Raw genomic sequence first — 24,464 nt, 5'->3', positions numbered from 1 at the left:
TTCTTACCTATAAAATAGAGCTAATTCATTGTAACAGCCCTGTGAGGTTGTTATTAATGAGAAAAGTCTGTGCAGTACCTAGACCTGGTATATCAGAGTTGCTCAGTTTCCTCCTTTCAAAGAAGGAACAGACTGCCTTAGGAGGAAGTGAGCTCCTGCTCCCAGGAAGTGTTTGGCCCGATACAGGTGGAACCCTGGGGAAAATGCCATGGAGACAACTCTAACACCAGATTATGAGCAGAGTTGGACCAGGTGACCTTTGAGGTCTATTTCAGCCTGGATTTTAGGCCTGTAAGCAAAGCTTGCTCCTTGAACAGCAGCACTGGATGGGGAGGGCTAGGGAAGGAGGTTGGTCCTAACACCCACACAAAGAGAGAGGGTGGGGGGCTGCCAGAGCCAGCGCCTTGCCTTCTGCCCATACCCGCTGGGGCCCTGCTCTTCCTCCACTCTGGCTGGCAGCTGTTTCTGCCTCACTGCCTTCCTCTCTCCTACCTGCCACAGCTTTCCTGCCAAGCAGGACTCCTTGCTAACACTGGGTATGAGGGGTGCTGAAAGCAGGGAGCTCAGGGCACTGGGTAAAGGACAGGAGTCCTAAGTTGGCCAGTGATCTCTGTTATCATCACACAGGCTTGCAGTCAGTGAGCAGTGCCCCACAGGCAGCCTCCCTGATGCAGGGCTCTTAGGGCCAGAGAGTTGCCCTAGTCCCAGTTTGGGGGTGAAGGAAGAGGCAGGCAGTCAATAAGCAGCCTCCTGGGAGCCATGGCAAAGCCTGTCCTTGGGGACAGACCTCCAGATCCACAGAAGCTCATCTCATCACCAAGGAATGTAAGCATGGGGTTCTGGGAAGGAGCAGGAACCAGGAATCCTAGAGCAAGGACAGAGAGGAGGCAATGTTTATAGCTAGGACAAGGACACAGTGAATTAATACTAGGAGTGGGAAAGTGGCCTCATGCTGCTCACACTTCTCCAGATCTCTCTCTCCTACCCTGACCCGCCCCCACTCCAATCCCCATGTTCCTCCCACATCTTAGCTCACACCTGACATGCCTATCCACTTTCCAGTGACCCCATAACCTTCCCAATCTTCTACTTATCACCCTAGGCTCTTCCCAAGCCACACCCACATCTTACTCTCTAACCCTTATCCCTCTACCTACACTCCTCCAACCCTGCCCCTCCTGACTGTTACCTCCAACCCCTTCCACCCCAACCCTGGACCTCACTCCCCACCTCTCTCTTCTCAACAGTCAGCCCCTCACATTCCACATTACTCCCCCTGTTCCCATCTCCCACCTGACACTCCTCCAAACCTTTACTCCAAGATCCCGCACCCTCTTCTGGCCTGCATGCCCCTTGTGCCTTGCATCACTCACACCCCACTAACACGTCACCTCCCTTCTTCCCATCCCTTTTCTTCCTCCCTTTCATCTTCTGGTCCTCTCTTCTGCCCTCTTTCCTCCTGCCTCCCCCTCTCCCTCTCTGCTATCTTTCTCCCACCTCCCTTCTCTCCTTACTTAATTCAGGGTAGACATGTGCATGTGTGCATGCACACACAGACACACATTCACACAGACACACATCCCCCAGTCTTCTTCATGGCTACTTCCCATCCTTCCCGCAGGCTGGTGCCTGACTACTACAGTCACCATAGCAACGGGAACCTCCAGGAAGGATACACTGGTATCTCCTGAAGGTGGGGGTTGGGGGAGTTAGGTGGAGAAAGGGAGCCTAGCAGCCTTCTACCCAATATCATGGTCTGGCTGGAAGAGTCTGCTGAACATGGTGAAGGTGGGAGTGAGGAAAGGGAAGACAGTGGGTAGAACCAAGATCAAAGGAGGGTCAAGAATCTCCGAACACATCGTAAGCATGAGAGGGTGCTTCTAAGCCATGCGGGTGCATGCTAGCCCCCTCTGGAAATGTCAGAACCCTAAGGAAAGGGTATACTCACTCGTCTACATGTGGGTGGGGACATAGGCTGACACCTCAGACTCAGAGGCAGTAGTTTGTCCTAGAAGAACTTCTCCTTTGGGGCAGTTATTCTGTGCCCCCACCCTCTGAGGCTATTTACCTGCTGTGTGCCCATGCAGACTGGGCATCAAACCTGCCCTCCCCAGCTCATTTCTCAACCACATGTGGATTCCAGCTGCTAGTGTTAGCTGAAAGCCATGGGTGGCCCCTGCTTCTGGGGGTCTGGACAAATCTGGACCCCTGTAAGCACCATTCTCTGATGCTCGCCTGGTAGGCCTCTGGGGCATGGGTATGTATGCATTTTCTGTGATTACAGGCACACAGACCAGAATGTGTGTGCAAGAGGCCAGGGATGCTGGAGCAGCCTTTTCTCCCTGGGCATAAGAGTGGGTTCATAAGAGCCTGAATTTTTAAAACTGTGAGCCAGTTAGGTGCTTAGAGGGGAGAGCAAGGGCACCAGGCAAGCTGCAGCTGGCTCTGGAGAGGGAAGGAGTTACTACGGGGTGACAGGGACTGGCAGGGCCAAAGCTCCTGCTCGAATGCATTCTGGAGAAAGGAGCTGGAACCTGAGCCACAACTCTATGGGCCAGAAGATGAGGCCAACTGGCTGCAAAGATGAAAGAGCTAAGAAAGGGGAAGGAAAGAAGAAAATTGTGAGCCTTTGAGTGCCTAGGAGATGCCAGGGGCTTTATATATGTTCATGAACTCATTTAATCCTGGCAATCATCCTAGCAGAAAGGCACTATCATGATCCCCATTTTACAAATGAGACAACTGAGGCTCAATGAGGTGAAATGACCTACCCAGGCCACATAGCAAAAGGGCTGGCATACAAACATAGGTCTGTCTGTTCTTTCTCCAGTGCACAGATGCATCAAGTAAATGCTAATAATCTCCTCCAGCTGTCAGAGGTAGTGCCCAGCTGGCTACTGAGGGGCTGGGCTGAGAGGCTGGGCTGACTGGAAGGGAGGCTATTGGCAGCTTAGACGTCCCCTGGAGTAGCACAGATTCAAAATGAGGACCCACCAACATCCTCTATGTTCAATATCCCAGTCTCTCTTCCTTGGACCCAGTGACAATCACTGGTACCCTCCTGAATAGCAACAAGAGAATGGGTGTGAGGAAGGAACTTCAAAGGAGATCGAGAGTCCTCTCGCCTGGAGGGAAGGTATCTCTATTATATTCTCAGCCCCAGTCTGCTGGAGGGATCAAACAGAGCAAGAGGGGAGAAGGTACAGAACATTAACCTAAGTTAGTCCCTAAGCAGGCCAAATGCAGGCCTGAGACCCTGGCCTCCACATCCACTGCACTTTAGCATGTGCAGTTTCTCCATATCCTTGCACATGCTGGTAGAGCTGGAAGGGAAAACGACTGTAGTAAGACTTTGTTGCCCCAGAGTCCGCTGGGCCTGGCCTGGGCTTCGGATCCCCAGTTCCCATACAAGGGTTTTGGTGAGCCCCTAACCTTGAACACCTAGTCTGTTCTTGGGGATTGAAGGAAGTGCCAACCCACCAAGTTCTACCAGAAAAGGGACATTTGGTGGTGGTGGGTGTTACCAGTGTTCCTTGTCTTATTCAGTTTTAAGAAGATACATGGCTATCTGGCTGATCTGTGAAAGGTGAAGTCTGTGTAGTGTTGTACTCATTAAAACTTCCAACCAAGGTAATCCCTCAGAATTATTATAGTCTCAGAATCTTATAATAATATCCTTTTTTCCTGTTAACCAAAAAAGTCTTTGAGAAATTTTGGAAAGTAGAAGTATAAAAGGAAAAAAGTCCCAGAGCACTTAGTGTTCTTTTTTTTTTAACGGTGGTAAAATATACATAACATAAAATTGACCACTTCAGCCATTTTTAAGTGTACAGTTCAGTGGAATTAGGTACATTTGCAGTATTGTACACCATCACCATCATCCATTTCTAAAACGTTTTTATTCTCCCAAACAGAAACTCTGTGCCCATTAAACAATAACTGCTGGCTGGGCGTGATGGCTCATGCCTGTAATCTCAGCACTTTGGGAAGCCAAGCTGAGCAGATCACCTGAGGTCAGGAGTTGGAGACCAGCCTGGCCAACATGGCAAAACCCCAGCTGTACTAAAAATACAAAACTTAGTCGGGCGTGGTGGTGCGCACCTGTAATCCCAGCTACTCGGGAGGTTGAGACATGAGAATGACTTGAACCCGGGAGACGGAGGTTGCCGTGAGCTGAGATCCCGCCCCTGCACTCCAGCCTGGGTGACAGAGTGAAACTCCGTCTCAAAAAAAACACAAACAAACACAAAAAAACCCAATAACTCCCCATTCTTCCTTCCAGCTCCTGGTAACCATTATTCTACTTTCTGTCTCTAGGAATTTGAGTAGGTAATTCATATAAGTGGAGTCATACACTATTTGTCCTTTTGTGCCCAGCTTATTTCATTTACCATGATGTGTTCAAGGTTCACCCATGTTGCAGTATGCATCAGTACTTCATTCCTTTCTATGGCTGAGTAATGGTCCATTGTATGTCTATGTCGCAGTTTGTTTATCCATTCATTTGTTGGTGGGCATTTGGGTTATTTCCACTTTTTGGCTATTGTAAATAATGCTGCTATGAACATTGGTGTACAGGTATCCTTTGAGTCCCTGCTTTCATTTCTTTTGGGTTTATATTAATACCTAGGAGCAGAATTGCATTTGGCAATTCTATGTTTAACTTTTTGAGGAACTGCCATCCTGTCTTCCACAATGGCTGTACCATTTTACATTATATTACATTTTATGTTATACATTCTGCACCATTTTACATATATACCAGCAATACACAAGAGTTCCAGTTTCTCCACATCCTGTCAACACTTGTTATTTTCTGAAGTGTTTTTTATAATAGCCATCCTGATATGGGTGACTATATACTTTTATGTAGTTGAAATCTTACTATTTTTTTCCCTGCTCTTTTAAATTTGTTACACTATCTTTTCATGTAATGAAATATTCATAAACATCATTCTTGATGAGTGTACGATATTCCATCATGTGAATGTAATGTAATTTACTTAACTAGTCCCCTATTGATATTTATGTTACTTCCAACATTTTACTATTATAAATAATGCTGTGATGATAATCTTTCTTCATAAATATGTTTCAGAACTGATTCTTTTTTGCTAATAAATGCTATCTCAGTCATTTTTTCTTATTTCTATACTTTGTTGAGCTTTTAAAATCACAAAATAATGCATGCTCATTGTACCAAATCTAACAATACACAGGTTTATGAAGAAAACATTAATGATCCTCCTATTACCTCCCCTCCCAACTCACTACCCTGAGGTCCTTGATGTTAACAATATGGAGTGTGTTGTTCCACCCCTCTGTCCAGGCTTACATAAACATCTACAAACAAAATTACTTTTTCTTTCCTTTTGCATACAAATGGGAGCATAGACATTAATTCTGTAAGATGAAGTTTCAGAGCTAGACTTACAGAATCAAAGAATATTAACCTTTTTGAGGCTCTTGACATACATTACCAACTTTCTTTCAAATTACTAGGTTATTCCAGTTTACACCCTCACCGAAAGTGTTAGACTAATGCAGCACACTTTTCCAGTATTGGCTATCATGTCTTTAAAAGCTTTACTAATCTGGTAATTGAAAAATGGTACAGCACTGGCTTTTCACTTGTATTCCTTAGGTCACACATTTGTTTTTCTGGTTACAGGCCGTTTGTGTTGCCTGTTTTGTGAATTATCTTTTCATGTTTTGTGTTTTTCTTATTGATTTACATGTGCTTTTTATATGTATTAATGATGTTAACATTTTTCCAGTCACATTTGTGGCAGATTTTTTTCATTTGTTGTTTGCACCATAGAGCTGAAAGGAGGGAATGGAAAGGAAGAGAACTATCCCGGATACTTTATGTCCTTTATCTTACTTAATTTTTACATCTGCCTTATTAAGCACATATATATAGTATTCCCATTTTACAGAGGAGAAGACAGACTCAGAGAGGTTAAGTGGGAAGCTTAAGGTCGTCCAAGCTAGTAAGAGTTGGAGCTGGGATATGAACCCAGGTCAGATCCAGAGATTTGAATGGCAGCAGACAACAGTACCGCCCAGTCTTCGCTAGTGTAATTATACTATTGGTAAAGATTTGTGCGGTAAAGGCCCAGGACCTTTACCGCTTTATAAAGCTTTGTGCTAGTTGCTTCACAAAGTAAAGCTTTGTGCTAGTTGCTTCACAGGCACCATTTACAGAAAAGTAAGGGCAGATACCTTTATTATCTCCATTATACAGATGACGAAAGTGTTGATCAGGGAAGTCCAGTAACGTGCCTGAGGGTTTTATAACCAGTATAAGCAGACCTAGGGTTTGGACTGCATGACTGTTTGAGTTTAAAGATGTTTGACCCTGTCTTCCTACTGTATTTCCTTACTCCCTAGGCATCAACTTCTTGGATCCAAATTGAGTACCAGGAAGAAAAAGTACCTTTCTCACAGTCACCAGAAAATTAGTGGCTGAGTCCCAATCTCCCTACAGGTGGTGACTTATCCAAATTCACACAGCTAGTTGGTGGCAGAGCCAGAATCTGAACCCAACTCTGACTAACTCTCTATCTAACTGGAGCAGAGGCTTCTCGATGAAGAGAATTTGTGAAATATGCCAGGGAGAAGGAGTTGGGGAGAAAGTGGAGTGCATAGCTGCCCTGAGACTTTTCTGAAGGAATGAACTCTGGCATTGGAGTCTTCCAGGGCAAGGCTACTCCAGAAGTCCCCAGGGTAGGACCTGGGACAGGACTACTCATGTCCTGAAGCAAGAAAATCTTTCTTCTGGAGACAGCTGCCTTCCCTTCACCAATTGCCAAAGGTTAAAACACGAATAGTGAGCCTTGGGCTCTGGGTAGGAAGCTGGTGGGCACAGAAGAAGCAAAGCAGTGTTTTCCTGTTTTTTAACACCTCCATCTCCCAGGGTGTGTGCATGTGTGCGTGTGTGTGTGCATATGCATGTCCGTGTGTGTGTGTGTGTGTGTCTGTGTGCATGTGTGTGTGTGTGTTGAGGAAAGAGAGAAAGGAATACTTTGATTGTGGAATGGAAATGATAATTTGTTGCACCTAGTATCCAAATGCTATTCCCCCACATCTACTTACAAAGAAAACTTCACTCATATGGAGAATGGACTGCATAGACTGATTTTGCAGAGTCACTCCTCCCATCCAGACCTACAGATCTCTCCCTAGTTTGATGTGAAATTATGTCAAAATGAGATTTGTTTGAGTCACAGGCTTCAGTGGTGGTAGTGAATTGAAGGGACCGTCCCAAGGGCAATATGAGTATAAGAGCTTGGACACCGAAGTCCAGGTAAACCTGGCTTCAAATTCCATTTCAAAATCTGTCATCTCTGTAGAATAGCTGTTGAGAACTTGAATGAATTTTTTAGTCTCTATTGGAACCTCACTTTTCTCACCTTTGGAACTAAGAAATAGGGTCATTATGAGGCTTAAGTGACATGAAACTTGCTAATCTCTTAAGAGTACAGTGCCTGTGACATAGAAAGTGCTCAAGACATGCTAGCCCCCCTTGTTATTATTATTGACTGTGAACCTTGGACAAGTTATTTAAACTCTTTGGTCTTCCCTCTCCTCATCTGTAAAGATCTGTCTCTACCTTAGGGGATGATTGTGAGGTTTCAGTGAGTTAATAAATGTCAGGGTCAGGTGATTAGAACAGAACCTGGCATATAGTAAGCACTTAATAAATGATAGCTATTATTATTCTCTCAATTAGGTGTGTTTAATCAAATGACTGCTGAATACCTAATTGAGATTGACAACACTGGGGTGGGCTACTTATGAGTAGGGGATGAAGAGCCAGAAGGCAAGTGGAGGGATTCGATTCTAGTGAGGGAAGGCACAAGGACATGCTTAGATGGGGGGTGGAAAGAGTCAGAGAGGGAGATGGAAAGACTCCAAAGCCCTTGATTTACCTCATCACTAAAGACCAAGCACAGCCCACAGTCATCTTTGATCATGTCTCTGTTCTCTCCAGCCTCTCATCTTTCTGGCAAGGCACAGCATTTGGAGGAGGAAGTAAAGCATGGTCAGGGACCTGGTTTCATGGTGATCCCTGCAGAAGGCTGGAGATTGCTTCCTGGGCTTGGGCCCAGGTATGGCTATATGTGGTAAACAAGCGTGCCTGGGAACGGGAAATGTGTGCAGCTCAAGGGAACCTATGGCTGTCACTGTCACACTGGCATATTCCTGTGATCTGCACAACCATTGTGCACAGAAGCTCCCAAAGCTCCCCTCCTCTCATCTTAGTCCTCGATGTGCCTATGGGACACCTCATTAGCTCTGTTGGCCTGATGAGCTTACCATGGTCCAGACAGTGATAATGGAATAGATGATCCAGGGCAGGGCAGTGCAGGGCCTGGGGCTCTGCAGCAGGGCAGTGTGGGCTGAGTCTGGTGAGGTTAGTCAGATCAAGTCTTGGAGATTTTGTTTTGTTGTTTTTGAGGTTCGTGACTGCAAAGCAGTTTGTTTTTATTTAAAATTCACTTTATCAAAGTACTGTATGTTCATAACTTTAAAAGGATGTACGAGCTATATATATATATACATATATATATATATATATATATAGCTCACACACATATATATGTATACACACACCCCCCCAAGCCTCACTCTTCACAGTCAGACACTTGAGACACTCTGACTGTTTGTTCTGATATTTACCTCCATATTTCTAAATGGTATGCTACTATTGCTATTTCTTATTTTATCTGTTTTAAATATTTGTGTATACACACAGATATAGGTAGATATTCACATATATACATATATACACCTGTGTGTATATGTATCTCATTTGTATGTACCCTTGTACCTCATAAAGCTTTTAAATTCTATATAAATTTATAAATTCTATATAAAATATCTGTTAAATGACATATATAGATCTCAATGCTTATCATTAAAACAACAGCCCTCTACTCCACCCCTGAGCCTAACTCTTCAGAATTAAATACTTCCAACTCTCTTAGCTGTTTCCTTCTGATATTTACCTCCACATTTCTAAATGCCATGTCAATATTCTATTTCCCAATTTTTCTCTTTTAAATATGTTGCCTTTTAAAATGTGATTAGAGGAAGACTTAGCTCTTTTACTCCCAGCAGCACTTAACATACACACATGCTTCCCCTCCCCTCATACACTCAATATTGACAAATCAAAATTTCTGGTTTTAACAATATTCTATGTTTACATTACTAGAATTATAAATATTGTTCACAGCTGAGTCATGTAGAATACTGTGATTATCTTTCCTTCCTTGGTTATCTTGTTGCATAGAGTAAATAATTGCCTCTTTTTTTCTGTTTGCTTAGTTTTCTCATTTTTTGCTGATACATTCCCAATTTCTTTATCAGAGCTATAAAATCTCAAACACTTTCATAACCCATTATTTTCACTTTTGTTCTTGGAGCTCTTCACCTTGCTCTAGTTGCTAGAGGTTTGATTTTCAAGTACTTGGCAAGTACCTCCACGTGTATACCTCCTCCACTTGTATACCCAGCTCCATGTGAGACCCCAAGGACAGTGGGCAGATGAGTAAGATACAATCTGTCCTCGGTGAATCTACAGTCTCATGAGTGTTAAATTTATAGAGATGTCTTACCAGAAGGCTCTGTGTTAAGACTTTGATATAGACTATCCCTTTGGTCTCACACTCAGGCAGGCCTCCTCTTCTTCATTTCCCGTGAGTTGCCAGAATGTGATACAGTCCCCCAAAGAGCAAATGTGATCTTAGGCTGCATTAACAAAAACAGTTTCTAGGACAGGAGGGCTGATGCCTCTACTTCACTTTGTGTTGATAAACCCTATCCGGGGATTGTGTGCAGTTGGGAAATACAGGAACTCATCTGAATGTGAACAACCAGGCTAAGAGAGAACTGGAAACCACATCTTTTTAAATAGTTGAAAAAAAATTGGGGATATTTGGTTTCTTGAAAGAGTAGTCTACACATAGGTATCTTCCATTTTATTCCCTTTTCAATTTTCTACAGGCTGGTTTCTGCCCCCACTGCTCCACTGAAACTACTCTCACCATAATGAGACTGCCTTTTAATTCCCCAAACCAGTGTGTTCCCATCTAAATCCTTATTTGCTGGCCACTATCTATTGAAATTCTCTTCTCCCATAATTGGCAGAATGCCTCTCTTCTGTTTCTCCTCCAATCTCTTCAGCCACTCCTCCATCTTCATCTGATTCCCTTCCTACATCTGCCCCTTAAATGTTAGTTTTTCTAGGGATCTACTGTTGATCCCTTTCTCTCTCTATCTACTCTGGCTAGGCAATGCCATCCACTTTTTAGGCTTCCACAGTTGCTGTAGCAGTCAGGGTCAGCTAGGCTATGCTCCGGTAGCAAACAACCCCCAAATATCTGAGGTTTAGCACAACAAATGGTTACTTCTTTCCCATAATACATGTCTGAAACAGATCATCAGGGAACATCTTGCTCATGTTAGTCACCAAAGACCCAGCATGGTAGAGTATCCAACATAACACTGCTTCCACAGTCAGAGGGATGAGAATGTGGCAAATCATACATTTGCTCTTAAAGCTTCTCCCCAGAAGTGACTCATGTCGCCTCAACTCACACTTCATTGACCAAAGCAAGTTGTATGGCCATGCCTAACTTGAGAGAGTGTGGGAAAGTGTAGTCCTACTATGTTCCTGATGACTAACTCCCTGATCCCTGATGACTTCCAAACCTTTATGCAGACCCTCCTTCTGAACTGACTACTGTGTCCAACTGCCTCCTTAACATTTCTACATGGCTGACTGACATATTCCTCAAAGTTAACATGACCCCAAATGAACTTATCTTCTTCACCCCCAACTCTATGCCTCCTGTTTTCTCTGCCTTAATAAATGAAACTACTATTCATCTAGCTACCCAAGCCAGAAGCTTGGTCATCATCCTGGATCTTTCCCTCTCTCTCATTCCCCACATCCTTAAGTAATCTTGGTGATTCCACCTCCTTAACATCTCTTCTCACATCCACCCCCTCCTCCCTGTTTCTCAATTCTGCTGCTATTGCCTTATTTGGGGTCCTCATACCCTCTCACTCAGAGTGTTGGAATTGTCTCATAACTGATCTCCATGCCTCCAGTTGATGCTTATACTCCATCGTCCACACTTCAGACAGAAGTCTGAAAAGTTAGTCATGGGAGTGGCAAGCGACCTTTAAGTAAGCAATTATTTAAAACCTATTAAAGGCTCTCCATTGCCTATAGGATGAAGCCCAGCTCCTTGTCAGCTTCCAGAGCATATCATAGCTATGGCCATGGCCTTCCTCTGCAACCTCATCTCCCATTGTGTCCCACTCTGTGCCCTGTAACTATGCTAAACTTCCTACAGTGTCTAAACTTAGTACTATTTCACACTTTCAGGCCATTATGCCTGCTCATTTCTTTGTTCAAAGTGCACTTATTCTTTCCATATTCCACCTAGTTACCTTCTATTCATTTTTTTTCAGTTCCTAACTCAAGCATCTACCACATGGAGATGTTTTCCTGTCCTTCATCCCTCAAAACACAGTTGATCACTCCACCCTTAATGCTACCAAGGATATACAGTTACTTCTCGACTTAGAATAAATGCTCCTGATAAATCCACTGTAAGTTGAGAATATCATAAGTTGAAAATGCATTTAATACACCTAAACTACCATAGCTTAGCCTAGCCTACCAAAAACGTGCTCAGAACACTTACATTAGCCTACAATTAAGCAAAATCACCTAACACAAAGTGCATTTTATATTAAAGTGTTGAATATGTCATGTAATTTATTGAATACTTTACTGAAAGTGAAAAACAGAATAGTTGTATGGGTACTTGAAGTATTTCCACTGAATACATATTCCCTTCTCACTGTGGTAAAATTGAAAAAGTGTAAGTTGAGCCATCATAAGTTGGGGACTGTCTGTGCTATCGATCATAGTGACTTAAAATGATTGATTTGATTGATTCATATAGTTTCTCCCCTGCTCCTTGAAGACAGGAATCTTGTCTTATTCATCTCTATTATCTGTAGTTCCCAGCACAGTGGCAGGCACTCAGAAGATGTTCAAGGAATGTTCACATGGACAAATAATGAGAAAACCAGATTCAGAGAAGTCTACAAATACCTGCAGGGTTGGCATGGGGGATGGAAAGGTAGCTGTTCCATATGGCACCGGAAGAGCTAGTAACAGCCATGAGTGAAGCCACAAGGAGGAATTAGTTCAAAAGAAGGAAGAACTTCTGTAACTGCTAGAGTTGTCTAAAGATAGGGGCTACTCTAGGACAGCATGACCCTGCTGTGACAAGGCTTATAATCAGAAGCTGGATAAGCACTTGGCAGTGATATCGGAGTGGAAATTCAAACAGCAGATAGGGCAGTGTTGTGCTGGTTCTCATGGTCCTTTCTATTCTAGAACAGTCATGAACCTGATTCCTCTGCTCACCTGATTGACATGGATCATCTAGGCCCCTTCAGAGCTGCTCCTACATTAGGGACACTGTTTCACCACTGGACCAACCCTGTCCAGGCTGGGCCCATCCAGCTACTGGCCTTTGAGCAGATGGCCCAAGAGGCTTGGTGGTGTGAGAGCTTTCTGGAACTGCACTGGCTCTAGGTTCTCACCCTCCTCTCCAGCCATTTCCCTTGCCTTTCCTTCAGGCCAGGTCAGGCCACTTTGACTCATGACTGCTCAGTCTGAAAAGGAGGACAGCTGCTGCTTATTTTTACAGCCACTTAAGTAGAGCCCTATCATCCACCTGGATTTGCCCTTTAATGCCTCTAATCCCAGTCTGATTCTACTAATCCCAATGAACTACTGTCCCCAGAGTTATGTCCATGATCTCCTTCCTCTGGTTGAGGAGACTGACTTTGACCTAACCTTGTTCTGATCCAACTCTTTGAAAGCCCAGAGTCAGGACTAGGAGCACTTGGCTCTTTTCAGACCCCGCCGGAGGGGTCCCTCATACACTTCTGTGTGTGCTGATGGATGCAGTGCAAAGAGGCATCAGGTTAGCAATCAAGTTGCCTCCCTCCTAATCCTGGCTTATAGTTGATTTCTTACATGCCTCTGACTTGGCTAAGCCAACCCTCTTCTTTGGGCCTCAGTTTCTCTGTGGGTAAAATCTGGGGGCGGAGTGTACCGTGGTGTCTGTGGACAGTGGATTTCATCCCCATGTGCAGCTCACATTGCTGCTTTGCCTCCACAGGTTCTGTGGCTGCAGCTCCAGCTGCTGGCCTAGGGCACCAGGGATACATGGAAGACAAGCAGCCCTGGAGAGAAAGCCTATAGGGAAGATTTGGATGGGCAAATAGGCACCAGGGATGGAAGCAAGTTAGAATCTAAGAAGAATACTGCTTACTTCTTGGTTTGCAGGAACTGAAGCTCTCCTCCCTGGAGGGCTTTTCAGCCCCAAAACCAAGGAACTTGGGATGGCCTCCACTTTCTAAACCCTCTGGCCCTGAGTCCTGCCTTTGGGGTGTAGGAGTCTTCTTTCTAGATGATAATTAGGGATGAGGATGCCCTGGCCAGGGCTGCAAGCCTGAGAGCCGGACGGTGAGGCTCTCTGGGTCCTCCCCAGACTGGCGACTGCAGAGCCCAGGAGGGGTGGTGATCCCTCTCATCTTGCCCCTCCCATTTCAGGAGTGCTCTGCAGCCCAGCTGGGAGGAGGGATGGGACAGCCTTCCCAGCTTCCTTTTTGGGTTAATTGGTGTTCCCTCTAGTTATTCCCTGCTTCCTTCCCCTCCCAGTTCCCATAGCAACTGGGCTGTAGCAGCCAGAACTTGATTGAGCCCAGCGGTGGCCCGACTGAGGTGGGGAAAGGAGGGCACTGCCAGGTCAATGCTTCCCACCCCACCCATCTCCCGCTGTCATCTCAAGGGTTCAGGGTGGTTAAGCTCAGAGGACAGGACATAATTGGAAAGCCTTTTCTGCCAGGGCTGGAGTTTGAAGAGCCTAACATGCCAGAGCAGGCCTGGTTCCCTCAGCTCTCCTCCCCTCACCACGCCCTGTGTCCTGCCTCTCAAATTTTGATTCATTGTTACTGGTAGGATTGTTCAGTAGGAAGAACCCTGGAGTTGGAGGTGGGAAACCAGGTTTCCAGTTCCTCTCTCTGCCACTATTTTATGCAGCAGTAGACAAGTCCTTCCTCTCTTCCTAGGCCTCAGTTTTCCCATTTGTGAAATGATGAAGTAGGACTAAATCGATGGTTCTCAACCCTGGCTGCATACTAAAATTGCCTGAGGTATTTTGAAGAACTACAGATGTGTAGCTCCATCCATAAGGATTCTGACTTAGTTGGTCTGGGCATAATGTGAGCCAGACAGGAGTATTTTTTTTCTTTTTTTGAGACAGAGTCTTACTCTGTCACCTAGGTTGGAGTGCAATGGCATGATCTCAGCTCAATGCAGCCTCTGCCTCCCAGGCAAAGGTGACCTTCCCACCTCAGTGTCCTAAATAGGTGGGATCCCAGGTGTGCAACACCACGCCCAGTAATGTTTTTTGTAGAGACAGGATTTCACTATGTTGCCCAGGCTAGTGTCGAACTCCTGGACTCAAGTGATCCACCAGCTTCAGCCTCCCAAAGTGCTGGGATTACCGGCGTGAGCCACCGCACCCGGCCCAGACAGGAGTATTTTTTGGAAGCTCTCTGAGTGATTGTGATATGCAGCCATAGTTGAGATACTGGAAAACAAAAGAGCTCCAGGGTTCTCCCAGCTGACTGTTACCTGGTTCTAAGACATTTCTACCCTTTCCCTGCATGCTTTGCCTCCAGCAAGCCCCACAGTTCTCCTAAGCCGGGCCCTCCTGGCTTTCCTCTATCCTTGTAGACAAGTGCCCCGGCCCCTGTGAATGCCTGAACAACCTCCCCCTGTCAACCCCTCCCTCAGTCCTAACACTGATGAGACAGGACAAGCTACCTAGGTCCATCTTAGAAACAGGGCTGCAGAGTCTTAAGGCAGGCTTGTTGCCCAAGCTGTAACAAACACAGAGAGCCAGATCTTTCACCTGAGAAGGACCCCAGGCCACCTCTGAGGCATGAGGGATAACAATGGCCTCCACTGTCCTTCTGTGGGGCTGAGGAATTGGATTACCTCTGAGCCCTGCATCACTCTTCTTTCTCCATTCCCCTCATTAGCTCCTTGCCTGTTCCTTCCTCACCACCCACAGGCCTGGTGTCCTCCCCAAGCAATCTGCTCACCCAGTTGTTGTCATGGTGACTCTGGCTGGGGGTGTGGGGACTGAGTGGGGAGGTCGTCTAATTAAGGAGAAGGGCCACACTCCCAATGTCAGGTCACCCCTCCCCCTTCCCCAACCTACCCTGGCTACCTCCCTCCCTTCCTCCCTCCAGGAGCAGATAAGGGGACCGCCCAGCCACCATAGCCTGTTACTGGGCTAATTGCAGTTGCCTGGGAGGAGGGCAGGAACTCCACTGGGGCCTCCTCACCTAGGACCAGGAACATTGAACTAGAAGAGCCCAGAAAGAATTCTCCATGGACTTCTGAGTCCCACCAATGGATGCAGGGTTGGGAGGGGGCCAATTGCACACATTTTGGGATGAGGGTGAGGCAGGCTCTGGGTCCAGGCTGCAGACGCTGGGGCAGAGCCTGTGGACAGAGACTCATCTTGGAACTGTGGAGCTCAAAAGATGGAGGGAAGTGTCTCAGATACTGGGACCCTTAGTTCTTGTAATTTCATGTTCTTTCCTGCCTTAACTTCTGTTTCTTTCTCCTCCGCTTCTTGTGCTTTCTTATCCATCTTCCTTAGCTTTGCTTTCTTATGCTCCCCTCTTTCTTAGCCACTCTTATTCCATCTTATTCACCCCCTGCTTGTTATTACGCCTGTCTTTCTTACTCTCTTTCTTACCACTTTCTCTTAACAGCCCCACTTACTCCCGTCTCACCCTTTCTTATGTCCCTACCTTTCAACTTCTTTCACCCTCACCCCACTCTTACCCCCTCTTTTACACCCTCCACCTCTAATTCCCTGGATGTTTCTTCTCAACAGCATTGTTTCCTACCCCCACTATTCCTACTATTCCTTACCCTCTCTTTCCTACACACCTCCTGTCTTCCACCCTTTGCCCCAGCTGCCACACTCTCATACCCCTCAAGCCACTCTCTTCCTGCCCTTTTTCTTAACCTTCCAGCTCCCTTACCCTGCCTCCTATTTTCACCCGTTTTTTTACCCTCCTTTCAGTCCTTTCCCATTCCTTTTCACGTTCTTTTAGTCCAATAACTTCATATTCAGGAATTGATATAAATAAAATTTAACACAAGTGTGCAAGAGATGTATGTATAAAGATAGTCACTGGAGTGTTGTTCATAATAGTAAAAATGTGGAAATAAATGTCGTGAACAAGAGATTGGTGCCCTTTTCATTCCATTCATACAAAACCATTCTCTGTTCTCTTAATACACCGTGAATTTGTTTGCTGACATACCTTTGCTCAAGCTGTTGCCTCAGCTTGGAATGCCCATTTACCTCATCTCCATACACCCCATCTAAAATCCTGATTTGGGTCCAAGCTCAACTGTTCTCCCCACACTGGAATCTTTCCCTGTTTCTCTACTTGCTTCCCTCCAGTGGTCCATGGTTTGAACTCTCCTGTGGTATAGATCGTATGCCATAGATTCAAGTTAGATGTGTCTACCCATGAAACTGGAATTTTCATGAGCCTAGGAACATGTCCTCATTTGCTTGTCCTGTTCGTTCAATCAACAGATTTTTTTAGTGTATATTGTGTAGAGTACACAATGGTTAATAAAGCAAACCCATGTCTGCTTACTTGCAACTCACATTTTAGTGGGGCTGACAGAAAGGAAACCAGAGTGCAGAGAAAGTAATACTCGTGGTGAAGAAACAATTAAGGAAAAGAGAATAATGGGGGCAACATCCTTTGGTGAAGGGGTAAAGGAGACCCTCTCTGATGAGGGGACATTTAAACTGAGACCTGAAAAATGAGAATGACCCAGACATGTCAAGAGTAGGGGGAAGAGCATTCCAGAACTAAAGAACAGCATGTTCCAAGGCCCTGAGGTGGGAAGAAGTAGGGTATGTTCAAGGAAAAGAAAGAAAATGAAGTTGGAGAGAGAGACAGGAGCAAAGTTATATGAGGGCTAGAAATCTGTGGTCAGAAGTTTCAGTCTAAATCCACTGAAGGGTTTGGAGCAAAGGAGTAACATGAGTCAATTGTGTTTTGAGACCACTCTTCCTCCTGTGTGGACAGTGGATTGGAAAGAGCAAGAGTGCAGGTGGGGAGGCCAGATGGGAGACTGTCATCCAGGTGAGAGATGATGATGGTCTGCCCAAAAGCGTGGATGTGGAGCTACAATTGGCATGCCTTGCTGATAGACTAGATGAGGGGATACAGAGAAAGAGACATGAAAGCTGGCATCTATGTTTCATGGCATTCACTGAAATGGTTTTCTGGCACTCACTGAATGGTCAAGACTTGAGGAGAACAGTGGATTTGGGATTAAAAAAGTAAGATCTCCGAGGCTGGTGGATCACGAGGTCAAGAGATCGAGACCATCCGGTCAACATGGTGAAACCCCGTCTCTACTAAAAATACAAAAAATTAGCTGGGCATGGTGGCGCGTGCCTGTAATCCCAGCTACTCAGGAGGCTGAGGCAGGAGAATTGCCTGAACCCAGGAGGCGGAGGTTGCGGTGAGCCGAGATCACGCCATTGCACTCCAGCCTGGGTAACGAGAGCGAAACTACGTCTCAAAAAAAAAAAAAAAAAAAAAGTAAGATCTACATTTTAAAATTTAGAACTTGTTAAATTTGAGATGCCTGTGAGATACCAAAGTCCCAAGCAATGCTTTGCTCCTTGGGGGATTGATTTGCACCACCACCTACCCCATCACCCACTAGTACGCCACTGCTTTGGAAAAGGCCAGTGTGGGATTGCATTGCCAAAGTCAATGTTCACAGCAGAGTTATTTGTAGTTTAGTGAAAATGTTTAAAGTAAGTATAAGAAACTGACAGTGCTTCTAAAACCATGTTGCTCAGAGTATGGTGGAAAAGCCTCCTGCAGCACAGTGACCCCCTGGCTCAAAAATGCAAATTCTGAGCCCACCTCTGTCCTCTTGAAGCTGAAAGAGGGAGACATCTGCATATTTAATGAATGCTTCAGGGGGTTCTGAGGCACACTGAAGTCTAAGAACCATTGCTGTGAGGAACAATGATGAACCTAGAAAGCTCCCCTAAAGATACCAGGGCTGGATGTGGGTAGTGAGACAGGAACAGGCAAGATGCATGAGAGCCATCTGGGCATATGTTAAAATGCAGATGCTGACTTGACAGATCGGGTGTGGAGCCTGAGATTCTGCATCTCTCACAAGCTCCCAGGTGATGGTGATGCTGCTGGTCCAGGTCAATACTTTGAGGAGCAAGGACCTAGATCAGTGGTCCACAACTGGAGAGAATTCCCCTACCCTGGGGGGACATTTGACAATGGGTAGAGACATGTTTTTGTTTTTGTTTTTGGTTTTCACAATACGTGAGGGGAGAGAATGCTAATGGTGTCTAATGGGTAGAGACCAGAGATGCTGCACAATATCCTGCAATGCACAGGACAACACCCACAGCAAAGAATTATCTGACCCAAAATGTCAGTAGTATCACTGTTAAGAAACCCTGGACTTAATGATAACCAAATAGTATGGAGCAGGGAACCTTCCTTAGCTAGCACCCAGTGCCTGGTAGGGGTGGGCTAGATGAGGGACAGGAAGTATACCCATGAAGTGAAACTGCAAAGCAGAGGTTCCAAATGAAATGTAGCAGTGTGTGTGATGTCTGCTCCATGCCAGAGCAGAAGCCAATAGGGCAGAGCATGGATCAAGTAGAGGTCAAAGGCACGTGTGGTGCCTGGTAAGGCAGTTTTCTGTTTTTTATTAAAAATAACCCCTCACATTTGCATCACACTTTAGAGTTTACAAAACATTTTCATATGTGCCATGTTATTTCATCCATACAACACCCTAATTAGGTAGAGCAAGGACTATTCTTTCTCTTTCTTGAATTTAGAAACTCAATGCCGTCAGCCAAGGAAATGTTTGCTGAATTGAACAGTACTGAAATTTGCCTCATTATATATAGGTAGTCTCAGACAAGTCAAGAGACTTCCTTGGACCAGGGTGGCATGGGATGATTGCTAAGGCTCCTTCCAGTTCTGGCCTAGGAGTAATTTTGTGATTTTTGCCAACACACAAATTCTGAGTCTTGGATGACTGTAGACTGGGGGGTCTTGAGAGTCCTCGCTATGAGATGGGAGATCTTGAGTAAGATGTAGTGGCCAAGTCCTTCTTGGCCAAGTCCTTGACCCAAGTCCTTCTTCCTCTTTACCCCCTGGATCCTGGGGTTAGGTTGGTGAGGCCCCCTTGAGAGACCACAAGTATGGCCCCCCATCCCGCTCCTCTGAGGTGGGAAGGAGCTGGTACGTGGGCTGATGCTCTTTCCTCTCCCCACAGGCTGTCTACAAGGCCTGGCTGTGCTCAGAATACTTCAGCGTGACCCAGCAGGAATGCCAGCGCTGGGTGCCCTGCAAGCAATACTGCCTGGAGGTGCAGACCCGGTGCCCCTTTATACTCCCCGACAATGAGGAAATGGTGTACGGAGGGCTCCCTGGCTTTATCTGTACAGGTAAAGGCAGGGCACTGGGGAAGAGGGAGGAGGCCGGGGACCCAGGACAGGCATCAGGTCAGAGGAGTAGGAGCAGGGAGAACAACCAGGGAGTCAGGTGAGAAGAAGGCCAGTGGCTGGACAAATGGGCAGTGAGGTCCCCAGGTTGGGACAGGGTCAAGTGGAATAGGGAAAAAGACCAGAGTGCCTTTCTCTGTCCAGAACATGTCCAAGGATTCATCCTGAGGAAACTGACTGGGGTCCCTAGAAAAGAAGGGCTCAGGAAGGGAAGGTGTTGAGGGCTAGGGGGGAAGGAGCCTTGGATGAGGCTACTTGAGCAGCCCCAGCTCTGGAAACCTGATCCCTAGATAAGGCGCAGCCATCAGCTCCCCAAGCACCCCACCACACCTTCCTTATCCATTGGCAGGATTACTGGATACTTCACCAAAGCGGCCGGAAACCAAGTGCTGTGACGTGCAGTGGGTCTCCTGTGAGGCAAAGAAGAAGAAGATCAAGGAGTCTGAGGCCCCCAAAACCCACCACCAGCAATTCCACCACTCCTATTTCCACCACTACCACCAACAGTACCACCACTACCACCCCCGTCATGATCCCCCAGGCCGTGTCAGCAACAAGCCCGCCCTGCTGCCAGTCTCTGGGGGCTCCCGCCTCAGCCCTAGCAGGATCCGGCTCTGCATCCTTGTTCTCATGCTCCTCCATACCGTGGTGTCCTTCTCCAGCAACCAGGGTGGTGGGGGATTGGGGCTGGAGACACTGCCTGCCCTAGAGGAGGGCCTGACACGGGAAGAGTGACAGTAGGGAGGACATACCTCCACCACACACTGATATCAACTCCAGCTCCCCCAGGTGAGGGGGAGGGGGCTCCTCCCATGGGAGGTATAGGATAAGGTGGGGGCGGGGGGAAATGGGGTAACCACACATCCCCCCAACCTACCCCCACCCCAAAAGCAGCTCCAACAGAATGGCCAGAGGGCCCCAAAGAGCTGCAAAACTCATCCAGGCGAAAAAGGCAGGAGCAGCAGGTGACCCCTCCCAAGCCCCCATCTATGGGGCTTAGCAAAAAAGGGAGGAAGTGGGGGCTGGATATGCCCACCCCTGCCGAGAGCCCTGACCCCAGGGAAGGAGGCTGCTCACCCAGCCTGGGCCCTGCAGGGAATGTTGGGGGGCACAGAGGGGAGACACTCTTTCCCCCCCTCCACATTCCTTTTGTTGCCAAGATCCTTAATTCCCTCCTGCCCATATTCCAACGGGCGACGGCAGACAGTGCAGTGGCCCTCCTGCCACTTCAACACACCTTGCCCCACCTGGGACTATCGCAGGTGAAGCACCAGGCTGGGAGATGAGGTGTGCACAGTTGCAGCTAGGTCGGGGCCCCAGTTAAGCTGTGCCCCACCACCCTAGGCAATGAGGGGCAGGAAAAGGGTACAGAATGAGTGGTGAAAGAGGGTGAAGATAGGGAAGGGGGATAGGAGAGGAGAAATGTGGGCAGAGGGCTTGAAGAGATGGTCGAATAGGCTACTGCCACCCAGCTTTGGGGAGATGGATGATAAGTGTTGAGGCAGGCTTGAAAACTGCTCCCCAAAACAGAGAGAGTTGCATTAGGAGCCCTCTGGGAAAAGAGCACAGGAACTGAGTTGCTGGGCCTTAAAGCAAAAGGCTGCAGGCACATGGTTAGACTGCTGCTGTCTGAAGGACCATATCTTACAGAAGGTGCACATACTCCCAAGGGCCTCCCTTGCCCTGGAGATTTTGGCCTTAGGGCCAAAGACATTAACATTTCCTATCTCCATGGGGAGGAGGGACTTAAGCCCAAGTGGATCAGGCCTGGCCAGGGTCCTCATACTCCCCTATCTTGTCCTAGCCCAGGCCTCCATGAAGGAGAACCTGGTGGCATTGCCCCAGAGCTCTCCAGAGGTGAGCCTCCCCTATCCCCACCCTGTCCCCGTCCCCAGCCTACCAAAGAGTATTCATGCCTTTCCATCCCTGACCCCATGTGTTACTGTCCCAATTGTGGAACAACCAGACTCCTCTACACCCTGTAGCAGGATCTTCTGCTGCAGTCACCCCAGTCCCTGGCTAGAGAAAATCTAGGGACTGGCAAGAAGACCCTTTGGCTAAAGATCATGTGCTGTCATCCCTTGGCTGAGAAACTGTTGAGTCAGGCTAGAGGGCTGGACAAGAGAAGAGGCATTGAGAGCCCCTTGGGGACCATTAGCCTTGCTCTAGTCTGCTGTGTGGGGGTGGGGAATAGGGGAGATCCCACATTGCCTGGGACATCTCAATACTGGTTAAGAACTGACAGGAAAGGGAGCCAGAGCTGTATTCCTGGGAGAGGCCAGGGAGCTTTTAGTGCCAACAAGGCCTGTGTCCTTCTGGGATGCGATACTAGTGAGTGAATTGGACAGTGGGCCTGGAGCTGCGTGAGACTGAAACCAAGAAGCAGATGACCTGGCCTTGGTCAGCTTAGGGATGAATGGGAGGCCTCCCTAGTGGAGAGGGAATCATTCATGGGCCTCAGCTGGGTCCCAGATTGGTTACATGAGACTGGGGAGTCCTTCCTTGCCAGTTTTCTCATTTCTTACAGCCTGTCCCCAACTCCTGTGCCCTGCCCACACACTCCCCTGTTTGGCCCTCAGCACTTCAGGCCTGGCCACATACCCCATCCCTAGAGTGTTCTTTTCAGCTGGGGAGGGGAAGAGGTGCTGGCTCCTTTCCAGACATGCTTATGTATAAGTAAAGGGGCGGGTGCTTGGGCTCCAGAGAGACCCCAGGTACTGCCTTCTAACTCCTGCATCCTCAGGAGGGGAAAAAGGACTGGGAAGTAAAGGGGAACCATATGGCCCCTGGGAATGGACCCTTGGAGACTCCCATCCTCTCTTCCCCCTCACCAAGTGCCCAGGAGACCCCTGGCTCAGACCAGCCCAAGGCCTTGCCCAGTGGCAGAGGAAAGGGGCACCTCACTCCACCTCAGAGTCATTTGACTGCCTCCATTCACCCCACCACCCTAATCTTCCACCACCTCTCTGGCTGTCCCTGCCCTCCATCACAGGCAGCAGAGCCGGGCAGCTTTCTTATGCCATTTTCTACACTGTGCTTCATGAGTAGGACTTTCTTGCACTAGTTCCTATGACTGAGTGTCCAAGCTGGTTTCCTAGTAGTCCCCCATCCCTTCCTCCATTACCTGGCTATGATTCAGTTGTCTCTGTCCTCCCTCTTACCCTGCCTCTGTGTTTTGGTGAGAGTCTCTGTATGTGTACTGCTTTCTGTTTTGTTGCATTGTGGGGCAGAGGCCTCTCTGCTCTTGTTTAACCCCATAAAGAAATAAATGGTAAGACTTGATGATAACCCTCCCTTTATGGCTTTGTTCTGTGGAGTCAAGCTTGCTGCATTGGAAAAGTCTTTGGCTTGGGGAGGGGGTGGGACCAGAGATGCCAACCCTGTGCCTGGCTCCTTGCTGGCTCAAATCTCAGGAAGAAAGGGTAAACTGTGGTAGACCATTCTAGAAAAGGACTCACAAAGCCAGCCACCTGCAGGGATCAGGCAGATCACTGTACAGAGTGAAGTAGGCCAGGTTGGGGAAAAATGCAGACTCCAATGTGAGTGCTCAGAACTGCAGGGCATGTGCAAAGGAAGCAGCTGAAGCCGAGTTGCCTTGGGGAATGTAGGTCTAGTGTTGCCAAATCTTCTCATTCTTCAAGGGAAGTTAGGACTTGGGATTCCAACATGAAGCTCCCTATTGTCTAAAACCAACCAACCTACCTCCATGAGGGTTAAACAAGTCTGCAGGCTCCACGTGGCCTGGGGATTGCCAGTTGTTGCTTTTGTTGCAGCCTTTGGTTCTAGTCTGCCAGCCTCATCTCTCCTACACCTCTTCACCAGACCCATCTTCCCACCACAGGAGGAAGGCCACTTGGGGACAACTGCTGGAGGAGTGGCAGACAGGGCTCTCCATCACTACCACTGCTTTCACATGAATGGGGAAAGGAGGGCATGATCAAGAGAGAAGCTGATGTCCTGACTGAGCCGCCAAATTACTTTGCCGAGAAACCACTAGCCCACTCAAAAGCAGCATAGCATGGAAGTCACAGCATGGTTTCTGGAGCCAGACTGTATGAGTTCCGAGTCTAGCCAGTGTCATTGTTATGGAATCTTTGGAGCATCGCTTTTCTGGCTGGAAACCTCTGTGGTCAGTGACACCTTTGCCCAAGTTCTTGTCCTGCATCCAGGCAGAATGAGGTACACAGACAAGTGGAGGGTGAGCAAGACAAAGAGGAGCTTTATTGAGTGTTAGAACAGCTCAGAGGGAACCTAGAGTGGTTAACTCCTGTCTGCAGGCAGGTCATCCTGTCAGCTCTGCAGCTCTCAGCAGAGAGGAGGCTCTGGAGAGGGTAGCTCCTCTCTGCAGCTGCCCATCATGTCATCTGCTCAGCTCCGGCTGAGCCCAAGGCTTTTATGGGCCTCAGAGGGGAGGAAATGTGCACCAATTGGCCCATGGGCAGCCATGGGCAGGCCCAGAAAAGGCATCACAAGTTCCCACTCCAGTCTGTGGGACTGGCAGCCCGACCCCCAGCATTCAGACTCTCCCTGGCCTAAAGGTGGGGCCTCATCAGGGACCTGCCGCCTTTCACTGAGGAACCTATCTGCCTCCTGCTGCCATTCATGGTGCCCAGGCTTGGCCCAAATTTGCTCCAAGATCAGAGGGGGTGCTGGCAGCAAGGAGAAGCCAGGCAGCGGGAGCAGGTACTTCTGAGCCCATGAGGACAGAGGGGCCTTCCTGGGCCCCTAAAAGTCCAGGGATGC

At 47.5% G+C, this 24,464-nt stretch overlaps 1 protein-coding gene across 1 annotated transcript in view; it reads left to right on the top strand.

The window, feature by feature from the left end:
• Window positions 1-23,003, top strand: part of NALF2 (NALCN channel auxiliary factor 2) — a 28,584-nt gene extending 5,581 nt beyond the window's left edge. Inside the window, exons 2-3 of the mRNA XM_012460825.2 lie at window positions 19,493-19,664; window positions 20,071-23,003. Of these exons, the coding sequence (XP_012316248.1) occupies window positions 19,493-19,664; window positions 20,071-20,456 (558 nt within the window). The 3' untranslated portion in view covers window positions 20,457-23,003. The remainder of the gene's footprint in view (window positions 1-19,492; window positions 19,665-20,070) is intronic.
• Window positions 23,004-24,464: the final 1,461 nt, after the last annotated feature.

Source organism: Aotus nancymaae, unplaced genomic scaffold (genome assembly GCF_030222135.1).
Source record: "Aotus nancymaae isolate 86718 unplaced genomic scaffold, 86718_ANA_hifiasm-v0.15.2.pri h1tg000081l, whole genome shotgun sequence".
Lineage (NCBI taxonomy): Eukaryota > Metazoa > Chordata > Mammalia > Primates > Aotidae > Aotus > Aotus nancymaae.
The sequence above is the reverse complement of the archived record's forward strand: the minus strand, read 5'-3'. Positions and strand labels throughout refer to the sequence as shown.